The 14,534-nt window shown below is 26.6% G+C and overlaps 1 protein-coding gene across 2 annotated transcripts in view; it reads left to right on the forward strand.

The window, feature by feature from the left end:
- Positions 1-14,534, forward strand: part of LOC117179738 (polypeptide N-acetylgalactosaminyltransferase 13-like) — a 37,391-nt gene that overhangs the window by 17,437 nt on the left and 5,420 nt on the right. For both annotated transcript variants that reach the window (XM_033371796.1, XM_033371797.1), the window contains exons 6-9: positions 3,274-3,441; positions 3,571-3,670; positions 9,921-10,330; positions 10,503-10,645. In XM_033371796.1, coding sequence (XP_033227687.1) covers positions 3,274-3,441; positions 3,571-3,670; positions 9,921-10,330; positions 10,503-10,645 — 821 coding nt within the window. The remainder of the gene's footprint in view (positions 1-3,273; positions 3,442-3,570; positions 3,671-9,920; positions 10,331-10,502; positions 10,646-14,534) is intronic.

Below are 14,534 nucleotides of genomic sequence, written 5' to 3' on the forward strand. Positions count from 1 at the left end.
GCGCATACTTTGAATAAAATATTTGTTATCATTCTCTTGAAATAAATGTGTTTTTTTCTTGAAAAAATACCGGTTTCATATGTATACACCTGGTAGGTTATATTTTAATTAGATTTGATTTTACTTAAATTTTAATTTGACCTGAATTTTTATTTTATTTTAAATTTATTTTGATTCAATTTGGATTTGATTAGATTTTCGATAGAATTTAGATTTGAATTAATGTGGGGTTGAATTAAATTTATATTTAATTTGGATTTGATTTGGATTTGATTAAAACATGCTCTCATTTGTATTTAATTTTTACTTGGTTTGGAATTGATTTGCATTTGATTTATATTTCATTTGGATTTGTATTATATTGTGTTCGATTTGGATTTGATTAGAAATGAATTTGATTTTAAATTAAAAGCAATTTAGATTTGGATGTTATGTGGACTAATTTGAGTTTTAATTTAATTTGTATTTTCTTTGGATTCGATTGAAAATTACTTCAATTTAAATTCTATATGAATTTTGACTTGATTTGAAATTGTTTTCATTTTGATTTAAATAGGATTTAGATGGGATTTAGATTTTAATTTGATATTGTTGGGATTTAATTTATATTTTATTTGGATTTGTATTGTATTTTTTTTAGAATTGATTTCATTGATATTTGATTTGGATTGTGTATGGATAATGTATTTGGTTTTGAATTTATTTGTTTTGTATTTGATTTAGCCATAATTTTCCTTTGATTTGGAATGAATTTAATTCATTTTAGATTTAGATTTAAATAGGATTTGAATTCAATTTAGATTTTGATTTTATGTGGATTAATTTGGGCTTTAATTTAATTTGTATTTTATTCGGATTCGATTGAAACTTGCTGATATGAATTTTGACTTGATTCGAACTTGATTTGGAATTGATTTGATTTTAATTTAAATAAGATTTAGATTGGATGTAGATTTAGCTTTGATTTCGATTAATTTGGATTTGAATCTACTTTGTATTTTATTTAGATTTGATTTTACATGGATTTGACTTGAGTTTTACTTTAATTTTAATTAGATCTAAATTTTTTTTTGATTTGTAATTGATTTCGATTCAATTTGAATTTGATTAGGTTTACGATAGTATTTAGAGTTGGATTAATGTGGGTTTGAATTTAATTTATATTTAATTTGAATTTTATTTGGATTTGATTAATACATGTTTTCATTTGGATTTAATTTTGACTTTGTTTGGATTTGATTAGGAATGAATTTGATTTTGATATAAATTCAGTTTAGGTTTGGATTTTATGTGTACTAATTTGGGTTTTAATTTAATGTGTATTTTGTTTGGATTCGATTGAAAATTACTTCAATTTAAATTTTATATGAATCTTTACTTGATTTGAACTCGATTTTAAATTGATTTAATTTTGATTTGAATAAGATTTAGATGGGATTTAGATTTGAGTTTGATATTGTTGGGATTTGATTTATATTTTTATGGATTTGTCTTGTATTTGTTTTAGAATTGATTTTATTTTATTTGGATTTGTAATGTATTTGATTTTAAATGGACTTTTATTTGATTCAGCCTTAATTTAGGTTTGAATTTGATTATGTTTTAGATAGAATTTAGAATTGGATTAATGTGGGCTTGAATTTAATTCATATTTAATTTGGATTTCATTTGAATTTGTATTATATTGGGCTTGATTTGGATTTGACTCGATTGCAACTTGATTTGGATTTGATTAGGAATGAATTTGATTTAAATTCAATTTAGGTTTGGATGTTATGTGGATTAAATTAGGTTTTATTAGGTTTTAATTTAATTTGTTTTTTATTTGAATTCGATTGAAAATTGCTTCAATTTGAATTTGATATGAATTTTGTCTTGATTTGAACTTGATTTTATCTTGATTTGAATAGGAATTAGATGGGATTTAGACTTGAATTTGATAATGTTGGGATTGGATTTATATTTTATTTGTATTGATATTGTATTTGTTTCAGAATTGATTTAATTTTATTTGTATTTGATTTAGATTTGTAATGTATTTGATTTAAAATTGACTTGATTTGTATTTGATGAATTTTATTAGGTTTTAGATAGAATTTAGATTTGGATTAATGTGGGTTTGAATTTAATTTATATTCAATTTGGATTTGATTAAAACATGCTTAAATTTGGATTTAATTTTGACTTGGATTGGAATTGAATGTATTTGATTTATATTTTATTTGGATTTGTATTATATTGAGTTTTATTTCGATTTGACTCGATTGGGACTTGATTTGGATTTGATTAGGGATGCATTCGATTCATTTTGGATTTAGATTTGAATAGAATTTAATTCAATTTAGATTTTGATTTTATATGGATTAATTTGTGTTTAATTTTATTTTGTATCTTATTTGAATTCAATTTGAACTTGCTGATATGAATTTTGACTTGATACCAACGTGATTTGGAATTGGTTTTATTTTGATTTGAATAGGAATTAGATTGAATGTAGATTTGGATTGGATTTGGATTAATATGGATTTGAATCTAGTTTGTATTTTATTTAGATTTGATTTTACTTGGATTTGATTTACGTTTTGCTTCAATTTGAATTTGATCTGAATTTTTATTTTATTTGAAATTGATTTTGATTTAATTTTGGTTTGAGTTAGATTAGGTTTTAGATAGAATTTAGATTTGGATTAATGTGGGTTTGAATTTAATTTATATTTAATTTGGATTTGATTTGATTAAAAAATGCTTTCATTTGGATTTAATTTTGAATTGGTTTGGAATTGATTTGTATTTGATTTATATTTCATATGGATTTGTATTATATAGGGTTTGATTTCAATTTGACTTGATTTGGATTTGATTAGAAATGAATTTGATTTTGATTTAAATTCAATTTAGGTTTGGATATTATGTGGATTAATTTAGGTTTCAATTGAATTTGTATTTAATTTGGATTCGATTGAAAATGACTTCAATTTGAATTTGATATGAATTTTTTCTTGATTTGAACTTGATGTGAAATTGATTTTATTTTGATTTGAATAGGATTTAAATGCAATTTAGATTAGAATTTGGTTTTGTTGAAATTTTATTTATACTTTATTTAGATTTGTATTCTATTTGTTTTGGAATTAATTTTATTTTACTCATACTTTATTTGGATTTGGAATTGATTTGCATTTGATTTGGATTTAGTGTGATTTGATTTACTAATTAATTCTTCATATCTAAATCATATTTATTTTTTAATTTTAAATATTTCTTAAAAATCAGAATTCCTCAAGCTTCCGCTGGATGAATACGTGGGCAAATTGACAGTTCCGACACAAGTAATTAGATCGGGAAAAAGAGTAGGACTTATAAATGCGAGGCTTCTGGGAGCAAAAGCAGCTAAGGGAGCAGTTCTCACATTTTTGGATGCTCATTGCGAGTGCACGGTTGGTAGGTGAGATCTGAATATTTATCTTCACTCTCATCTCTCTCCTTTTCATAAATAATAATTAAATAATTAAATTAAAATAAAAGATCACATTTTTATTTATTATGAACAATTGAATTTTTCTACAACAGGATGGCTCGAACCACTGCTTGAAGCGATATCGAAAAATCGAACCAGAGTTGTTGCACCTGTGATTGATATAATTAATGATGATACCTTCAGTTACGTAAGGTAGGTTATTTTTTTCGATGATTAATTATATTGTAGTTTTTCAACTTAAATTATTATAAAATTCAAATTAGAATTTAATTTTTAGTTAATAAATATTTAATTTGATGGATTTAAATGTTTTTAATTTTAAATACTATAAATTTGGAGAAGTTCTAATGTTTTGATCTTAAACTTTTCTTTTAGGTTTAGTTGAAACTTCACATATTTTTTTTACAATTAGTCATTCAATCCAGGGTCCTAAAAAAGCACCACAAGTTTTTTAAGCAATTTATTATTGTTAAGAGAAATTTTCTCTTAAAATGGAATAAAAAATTTACGGTTTTCGCGAATTTTTTTCAACTTTTTGATCAGAGCGAGGTAATAGCCAACTAAATTTAACAGAAATAATTGTTATTTATAACAATATTCGCTTAGAATATTGCTAGAATGTTGTAGTTTTTTCTAGAATTTCCAACTTTTTGTCCACTTTTCAATTAGCTTAAAATAATAATTAATCAAAGTTTATAAAAAATTTTTTAAACAAATTATTATTGTTTATAACTATCTTTCCTATAGTAACGCAAGATATTTGCGGATTTTTTCTGAAATTTGGAACTTTTTCTCCACTTTTTGCCTAATGAAATTATAACTTTTAAATTTAACTTTTTAGAAGGCAACAAATAACAAATATTAATATTAATTTAAACAAAAGGCTCTCAGCTACTTCTTCAAGGAAAATTTACATTTAATATGATTCATAAAGAAAAATTTTAAGAATATTATAATATGTATTTAATTTCAGCAAAAAAATTTTTCCAAAGTTTATTTATTATTTGTTCATATCTAAAAAGCCAGACCAAAGTTAAATTTTTTAGAAAAACCGCAACTATCTAACAATGATAGAGAAAAAGATAGTAATAAATAGAGGCAATTTGTTTAAACAATTATTTTCGTTAAATTACATTAATTCTTAACTCAATCTACGTGAAAAGTGGACAAAACTTGAAAATTGAAGAAAAACCCGCAACTTGCTAACAGAATTCAAAGAGAATATTGTTATAAATAAATAAATGTTAATAAGTAAATGATGTAATCAATTATTTCTGCTAAAATTCATTGATAACTGCATTGCTCTAACTGAAAAATTGAAAATAAGTTGAAAAATTCGGAAAAAACTGCAACTTTCTAGCATTATTCTAAGAAAATATTGTTATAAATAAGAATAAATGGTTAAAAAAATTATTTCTTTTTTATAAATAATAAAAGTAAACAAATCGATAATTTTCATAATTTTTTCAGGGAAAAAACTATTATCTCTTCAATATGTATCGAAGAAGTTCGAACGGATTGTTTACCATTGTTATAAATAATTTAAGTAAAAAAAAATAAAAAAATCTTTGTCTATTTTTGAAGAAAAAAATTATTTGGTACCTTATATGTTTCAAAAGAATTTTGTATGTTTTCTGAACTCAAAAAAATTGCTAGCATTCGATTTTGTCATCAATAATTTAAGTTAAACAATAGAAAATATTTATAAATTTTTCAGCGGAAGAAATTCTTTTTTATCCTACGTGTATCGTGCTAACTCTTTAAACTTATTCTACTGCAAAATATTGTTAGCAATTAATGTTGATCTTTTTTGTAAATAATTAAAGTTAGCAATTTAACCATTATCAGGATTTTTTCGAAGAAAAAAAACTTAATCAAAAAATACTGTTAATAAGTAACGTTCAGCATTTTTATAAATAATAATTTAATTTAAAAAAATAGAAAATATCAAATAATTTTTTCGGGAAAAAATCGATTCTTCACCTTATATCTATCAAAATAGCAAAATAAATTAAGCAATTAATAAATTAACTAATATAATATAAAAAATTCTGGATTTTTAGAAGTCTGAGAAGCTTTTCTGATAAATTATTATTGGAAGAATTTTTTCTTAGAACAAAGAATAAAAATATTCTGTTTCTTAATTTATATTATTTACAGAGAACCCAAACTTTAAGGATTTTTTTTGCGAAAAAGGTTTAAAAATATTGTATTTATTTATGTTATTTATAAAAAGCTATTTATAACGCATTAGATCGCAACAATTTTTTTTGATGAAAAAAGTATAAAAAATATTTATATATTTAAATTTGTTGTAATAATTTTAATAATTAAATTGTACAATAATTTGTTTAATATATATTCTGTTAGAAATAATAATTTAATAAACCATTTACTTAGTTCCCAAAATTTTGGAGACTCTTAATATTAGAAAATTTGTCACGGAATTTCAAATTGTTTATGTTTTTAATATTCGAAAATAAAAATCGAGGCAGGTTAACACTAATTAAAAATATATTTCAAAATTGAATTGATAAAAGAAAAATTCAGAAAGAAATTATAGCAGATAAGATTGCTATTGTTTTTGTCTTTTAATAATTGAAATTTTGATAAGGAATTGAATTTGAATTCTGTTTGCTACAATGTATACAATTTCTTTATGTACGGAAATATGTTGGTTATTATTTATCTCTGAAATGATGTCATTTAATCTCATGTTTGGTACCGCATGCCACACGAACCGGAACAGCTCGATGTAAAATGACTCGAGATCATGCGGTCACCAATTGATCTTTTGCCCCCAGATCACGACACAATCCCTGATATTATAGACTCTTGAAAATTGCCCGAACTTTAATGTCTCTGTCTTATGAAATCGACAGCTTCTATGCTCAAGAAAAAGAGAAAAAAAATCAACAGTAAAAATCTCAATTCAAAATTATTCTGGCAATATTTTGATTTGTTTACCTTGTATTGTTTATCAGAGAGGAATTTTGGTATCAAGCAGCCCTAGGCCACCCTCAAAATTTTCCGCTCTTTTCTCAATTTTCATTACCAGTTGTTGTCGATTGCAGAATGGGGAAAAAATTAAGACAAAATTTTAGTGAAAAAATAGGTATTAATAAACAAAATTTAGGCTGCCTTGCCGCCCCTAAAATTGTGCTGCCCCTTTTAAATTTTCTTTACCAGTTTGTTTCCTGTTAGTGTGGACTTAAAATTTTGCCTTTCTTTTTCAATTTTCATTACAAAAAGTGTTTTTTAAATTATAAAATTGACAAGTAAAAAAATTGTAGTGAAAAAGGCGTAGCAGTAAACAAATTTAGGGTGCGGCCCCTAAATTCATGCGGCCCCTAAAACTTTGCTGCCCTTTTTCAGTTCATTTTACCAGTTTTTTTTCCTTTTGTAGAGTGGGCTGACAAAAAAATTTAATTCTAGTGAAAAAAACACGTTTGTATTAATAAACAAATGTAAACTTCCTTACCGCTCTAAAATTGTGACACCCCTTTTCAACTTTCATTACCAGTGTTTTGCTATTTCAGGGTGAAATAAAATTAAAAAAAAAAAAAAAAAAAAAAAAAACAATTTCTGGTGTAAAGAGACGCATTGTAATGATAAACGACAATTATTCCGCTCTTTTTAAATTTCTTTCTGTTGTAGAATGAACTAGCAAAAAAACAAAAGATTATAGTGAAAATAAAGGCGTTTGTAACAATAAAACAAAATTCTGACGTCATGCTGCCCCTAAAAAATTGCTGCCCTTTTTCAGATTATATTACCAGTATCTTTCCCTTTTGTAGAGTGGGCTGACAAAAAAAGAAAATACAATTATAGTGAAAATATACACGATTGTAATAATAAATAAAAGTTTATGCTGCCTTGCCGCCCCTAAAAGTTTGCCGCAATTTCTCAACTTTTATTCACATTTTTTTTCTCTATTGTAGAGTGGATTAGCAAAAAAAATTCTAGTGAAAAGAAACACGTTTCTAATAATAAAACAAAATTATGCTATCGTGCCGCCCTAAAAGTTTGCCGCCCTTTTTAAATTTTCATTAAAAGAAGTTTTTTTTCAATTTTAGAGTTGACAAGCAAACAAATACAATTGTAGGGAAAAAGATATGCCAGTAAACAAATTTAGACTGTCTTGCTGACCCTAAAATTGTGCTGCCCTTTTTCAATTTCCATTACTAGTTTTTTTTTTCTATTATAGAGTGGACTAGCAAAAAATAGAAAATTCTAGTGAAAACAAACACGTTTGTAATAATAAAACAAAATTATGCTATCATGCTGCCCCTACAAGTTTGCCACCCTCTTGAAATTTTCATTACTAAGTGGGGTTTTTAAATTGTAGAATTGATAAAAAAGGCCACTTTGAAAAAAAATACGTGTAAAGGAAATATTTAGACTGTCTTGCTGCACCTAAAATTGTGTCGTCCCTTTTAAATTTTCATTTCCAGTTTTTTTTCTAAAATAGAGTGGACCAGCAAAAAACAATCTAGTGAAAACAAATACGTTCGTATTAATAAAAAAAAAATATTGTTATCATGCTGCCCCTAAAAGTTTGCTGTCCTTTTAAAATTCCTGTTACGAAGTAGGTTTTTGTAATCGTAGAATTGATAAAAAAGGCAGTTTTAGTGAAAAAAGGCGTGTAAATGAAAAAATTTAGGCTGGCTTGCCTCACCTAAAACTTAAAATTTTCATCAATAAGAGGGATTTTTCAATTGTAGAATTGATAAAAAAAGGCAACTAAAGTGAAAAAGACGTGTTAATGAACAAATTTAGGCCCCCTTGTCGCCCCTACAATTTTGCCGCCCCTACAACTTTACCGCCCTTTATCACTTTTCCTTACATGTTTCTTTTGCTGTTGTAGGGTGGACTAGCAAAAAAAATCTAGTGAAAACAAACACGTTTGTAATAACAAAATAAAATTATACTGTCAAGCCGTCCCTGAAATTGTGTCGCCCTGTTTCAACTTCCATTACCAAATTATCTTTTTTTTGTCTTTTTTTATTCTTGAGTTGACAAGCAAAAAATACAATTGTAGTTAAAATAGACGCGTTGTAATAATATTATAAAATCATTTATTATTATATAATCATAGAAAATTATTTCGTCATGCCACTCCTACAAATTGGTCGCCCAATTTTCCCTAATTTTATATTTTTTTTTTTTTTAATGTATTTTGTATTTACTAATGTTTTAATGATAAAAAATAACGCCGTTAAAACCTCCATAATATTGATACCGTGGGCACAAAATTGAACGACGTCTTTTCGACATCGTTACGACAACTTTACGACATCCTATGTCCATGTCGTTTAGGTATCTTTGCGATATCGCAAAGACATCGTCAGATCATACGACTTATTTACGATATCGTAAAGACACTTTAACGACATGGGTATAGGATGTCGTAAAGTTGTCGTAAAGATGTCGTAACGATGTCGTAAATACGTCGTCGAATTTTGTGCCCGCTGGAGACCACTAAAATTGTGTTTAGTTCACTACGATTCTTTTTAAATTTAATAATCAGTTGAATTCTGTGAAAATATTTTAAAATTACTAGAAACTGTCCTAAATCCACCAAAATACTGTTAAGTTCTTTTGATTTTTATGAAATTACTAAAATTTTAGTGTATTTACTATAACTTCTGTGAAATCGTAACATTTATTTTAGATTCGTTATAATTTTCTTAAATTTTGTAAGTAATAAGGTTTTTATTAAATTACTGAATCATGTTAAATTAACTTCAATTATAATGACTTTTCTATCATTCTGTTATAGCTATAATAATTCTGTTACATTTAATAGAAGTTTTTAAACAACTAAATTTTTACTGAATTCATCAGAAATTTCGTGGATTTATTAGAATTCTGACAAATTCAAAAAAATTATGTTGAATTTCCAAAAATTCTGCTAAAAGCAGAAGAACTTTGTTCCAATTATTTAATTTTCGATAAGTTAAATATAATTTTACGTTTCAAATAACCAGCGTTCTGTTGAATTCACTAGAAACATTTCAAATTCGATACAAAATTTAGTGACTTTACTACAATTCTGATAAAATAACAAGAATAATTGTATAATTAATAAAATATCCTAATTTTGTAATTAACCAGATTTTTATTAAATTCACTAGAGTAGTAGAATTTTGTGGAAAATTCTGATAAAATCACGAGGATTCTTTTAAATTTATTAATGAACTATATTTCTATTAGATTTACTAGAATTTGGTTAAATTTTCTAGAATTCTGATAAATTTACTAAAATCTTTCTTGAATTCACTTGAATTCTGTTAAATTTAATAGAATTCAAGGCCTTTAGGCTAAAACAGAGGCCGGATTTCACCGCTGCCACAGATCTCTGATGTCAGGGAAAGTACTATTTTTTAATTCTAAAAATGAAAAATAAAGTAGAAAAATAACACAAATCTTTTGACTTCAGGTCTTTCGAATTGCACTGGGGAGCTTTCAACTGGGACCTCCACTTTCGATGGTTAACCCTCAGTGGAAAATTTTTGAAAGAACGGAGAGAAAATATTGTCGAGCCTTTCAAAACCCCAGCAATGGCGGGTGGTTTATTTTCCATGGATCGGAATTACTTTTTCGCCCTTGGGAGTTACGACGACCAAATGCAAATTTGGGGAGGAGAAAATCTCGAGTTATCATTTCGGGTCTGGCAGTGTGGAGGGTCCATTGAAATTGCACCGTGTTCTCACGTAGGACATCTATTCAGAAAATCTTCACCCTACACTTTTCCCGGAGGTGTTGGAGAAATTCTTTATGGAAATCTTGCGAGGGTTGCTCTTGTCTGGATGGATGACTGGGCTGAATTTTATTTCAAATTCAACCCACGTAAGTTTATCTTTTACGTTCCCCCTTTACCGTTACCCATCCTCCTCCTCCTCCTCCTCCTCCTCCTCCTCCTCCTCCTCCTCCTCCTCCTCCTCCTCCACCTCCTTCTCTTCCTCTTCCTCTTCCTGGGGTTTCCTGTTAAATTTAAAAATTAAATTCCTTTTTTTAACAGAAGCTGCGAGACTGAGAGATAAACAACAAGTCAGATCTCGATTAGAAATGCGCAAGAATCTACAATGTAAAAATTTCGAATGGTACCTGGACAACGTCTGGCCTGAACACTTTTTCCCAAAAAAGGATCGATTTTTCGGACAGGTGAGCCAACATTTTTTTTTCAATGCCGAAAAAAATAGGAAAATTAAGGAAAATTAAGGAAATTGTGCAAAATAAAATTTTATTATAAAATCCATTTTAAATCAGACAGGGCCCTACCCTTGAAATCGCAGAATCTCTGGAGGACGAAATATGTTGTTTTTTAAAGAAAATTAGGCGATACGTATTTTTCCGATTTACAAAAAAAAAAAAAAACGAAAAAAAAAATTTGGCTAAAAAGTTACGCTTATTAGAATGTTGTACTTTGTTTTTCAGAAGACCCGAATTTTTTCTTTACACCTCTAAAACTTTTTATCTAATTAAGATATTTATTATTCTCTTTTTCGATTCTAAAAAAACCACCTTCAAGTTATTTGCATTTTTTAAAAAACTTACTTTGATAATTTACATATCTTGTAAGTTTGATGCTTGCTAAATAACATTTTGTGGCCAGGAGAATTCTTTTTTCTTACAATCAAGTTTTCTTATATTTCTGCGCTATAATGACAGATAGAAAAGTTGTTAAGATAATAATTTGTACGTCTAAAAAATTTCTATAAAAAAATGTCTTGTTCTTTTGCAATATTTTTCATATTTTTGTAAGAAAAATTCAAAAATTGAATTAAAAAAAAATTCCCCTGGCCTCAAAAATGATTTAGCCCATGTGATACTGATAAGAGGCCTTTCTGGCATTATTAAAAGCTTTTGAAAAATATTTTGAGGAATAAAAAATGCTGTAATTTTCCAGAAAATATTGCGATTTTAAGTGTAGAGCGCTGCCTGATTTGAAATGGATTCGGTCGAATCAATGTTGCTAGAGCAATTACAGCAATATTGCAAACGCTAACATTGCAGAAATATTGCCAGTGAAAATTGCAAAAGAAATTGAAAACACCATCATAGCAATATTGAAAACAAAAAATACAGTGATATTGTAAAGACTAGCGTTGTAGCAATATTGAAAACCAACGTTGCAGCAATATTGAAAACAAAATTATAGTGATATTGTAAACCAAAATTACAGCAATATTCAAAACAAAATGGTAGTAATATTGAAAATCATCATTGCAGCAATATTGAAAATCAAAAATAAAGCAATATAGAAAACCAACATTGCAGCGATATTGCAAACACTAACATTTCAGCAGTGATGTAAGTCAGTATTGCAAAAAAATTGAAATTTAACATTGCATCAATATTGAAACCCAATATTGCAGCAATATTGGAAACCAGAATTACAGCAATATTTCAAATACTAATGTTACAGTAATATTAAAAATTAAAATTACAGCAATATTGCTAACATTAATATTGCAGCAATACAGAAAGCCAACATTGAACCAACATTGAAGCCAAATATTGGAAAAAATTGTAGTAATATTGAAAACCAACATTGCAAGAATATTGAGAAAAAATGATCGTAATATTTAAAACCAAAATCACAGCACTATTACAAAAAAATGTAGTAATATTAAAAAATAACATTGCAGCAATATTGAAAACTAAAATCACAGAAATATTACAAAGACTAACGTTGTAGCAATATTGAAAACCAACGTTGCAGCAATATTGAAAATAAAAAATAAAGCAATATGGAAATCCAAAATTACAGCGATATTGTAAGCACTAACATTTCAGCAATAATGTAAGCCAACATTGCAACAATATTGAAAATAAACACTGCATGAATATTGAAAACCAACGTTGCAGCAATATTGAAAACCAAAATTACGGCAATAATTCAAAGACTAACGTTACAGTAATATTAAAAATCAAAATTAAAGCAATATTGCTAACATTAATATTGCATCAATACTGAAAGCCAACATTGCAACAATATTGAATAAAATGCTAGTAATATTTAAACCCAAAATCACAGCACTATTACCAAAAAATTGTAGTAATATTAAAAACTAACATTGCAGCAATATTAAAAACTAAAATTACAGCAATATTGCTAACATTAACATTGCAGCAATAATGAAATGCAACATTGCAACAATAATGAACACCTAGATTGTAGCAATATTAAAAAAAATTGTAGTAATATTGAAAACTAAAATAATAGTATAATTACAAAACAAAATTGTAGTTAGATTAAAAACCAACATTGCAGCATTATTGAAAACCTAAATTGCATCAATAATTTAAAACAAAATTGTAGTAATAGTGAAAAACAATATTGCAGCAATATTGAAAGCTAAAATTACAGCAATATTGCAAAGACTAACGTTGTAGCAATATTGAAAACCGACGTTGCAGCAATATTGAAAACCGACGTTGCAGCAACTTTGAAAACCAAAGTTACAGCAATATTGAATATCAAAATTACAACAAAATTGCTGATATTAACATTGCAGCAATACTGAAAGCCAACAATGCAGTAATAATGAAAACCTACATTGTAGCTACATTAAAAACAAAATGGTAGTAATATTGAAAACCAACATTGCTGCAATATTGAAAACAAAGTTGTGGTAATATTCAAAACCAAAATCATAACACTATTACAGCAGAAAATTGTAGTAATATTGAAAACATAACATTGCAGCAATATTGAAAACTAAAATTACAGCAATATTCCAAAGACTAACGTTGTAGCAATATTAAAAACCAACGTTGCAGCAATATTAAAAAATCAAAATTACAGCAATATTTCTAACATTAACATTGTAGCAATACTGAAAGCCAACGCTGCAAAAATAAGGAATACCTACACTGTAGCAATATTGGAAAAAAATTGTAGTAATATTGAAAACCAAAATCACAGCACAGTTACAAAACAAAATTGTAGTAACATTAAAAACCTACATTACAGCAATATTGAAACAAAATTGTAGTCATATTGAAATCAAACTTGCAGCAGTCTTAAATACAAAATTGTAGCAATATTGAAAAACAAAATCACAGCACAATTACCAAACAAAATTGTAGTTTTATTGGAAACCAACATTGCAGTATTATTGAAAACCTGAATGACATTAATAATTCAAAACAAAATTGTGGTAATATTGAAAACCACATTGTAGCAATATTGAAAACTAAAATTACAGCAATATTCCAAAACAAAATTGTAGCAATATTGAAAACCAACATTGCAGCATGAATGAAAACCTAAATTACATCAATAATTTAAAACAAAATTGTAATAATAATGAAAAACAATATTGCAGTAAATTTGAAAACTAAAATTACAGCGATATTGCAAAGACTAACGCTGTATCAATATTGAAAACCAACATTGCAGCAACATTGAACATCAAAATTATAGCAATATTGCTAACATTGATATTGCATCAATACTAAAAGCCAACATTGCAACAATAATGAACACCCAAATTTTAGAACATTGAAAACAAAACTGTAGTAATATTGTAGACCAATATTGCTGCAATATGGAAAAAAATTGTAGTAATATTTACAACTAAAATTACAGTACTATTACAAACGAAAAATTGTAATAATATTGAAAACTAACATTGCAGCAATATTGAAAATCAAAATTACAGCAATATTGCTAACATTAACATTGCAACAATACTGAAAGCCAACATTGCAACAATAATCAATAACTACATTGTAGTAATATTGGAAAAAATTTCAGCAATATTGAAAACTAAAATTACAGCAATATTCCAAAACAAAATTGTAATAATATTGAAAACCAACATTTTAGAAATATTGAAAACAAAATTATAGTAATATTTAAAACTAAAATTACAGTAATACTGAAAACAAAATGGTAGTAATATTGAAAACCAACATTGCATCAATATTGAAAACGAAGTTGACAACAATATTGCAAAGAAAAATGGTTGTAATATTGAAAAATATCATTGCAATATTGCAATTCAACATTGCAAAAGAAATTGAGAGCCAACATTGTAGCAAT

The sequence above is a fragment of the Belonocnema kinseyi genome, chromosome 9 (assembly GCF_010883055.1).
Source record: "Belonocnema kinseyi isolate 2016_QV_RU_SX_M_011 chromosome 9, B_treatae_v1, whole genome shotgun sequence".
Taxonomy (NCBI): Eukaryota; Metazoa; Arthropoda; class Insecta; order Hymenoptera; family Cynipidae; genus Belonocnema; species Belonocnema kinseyi.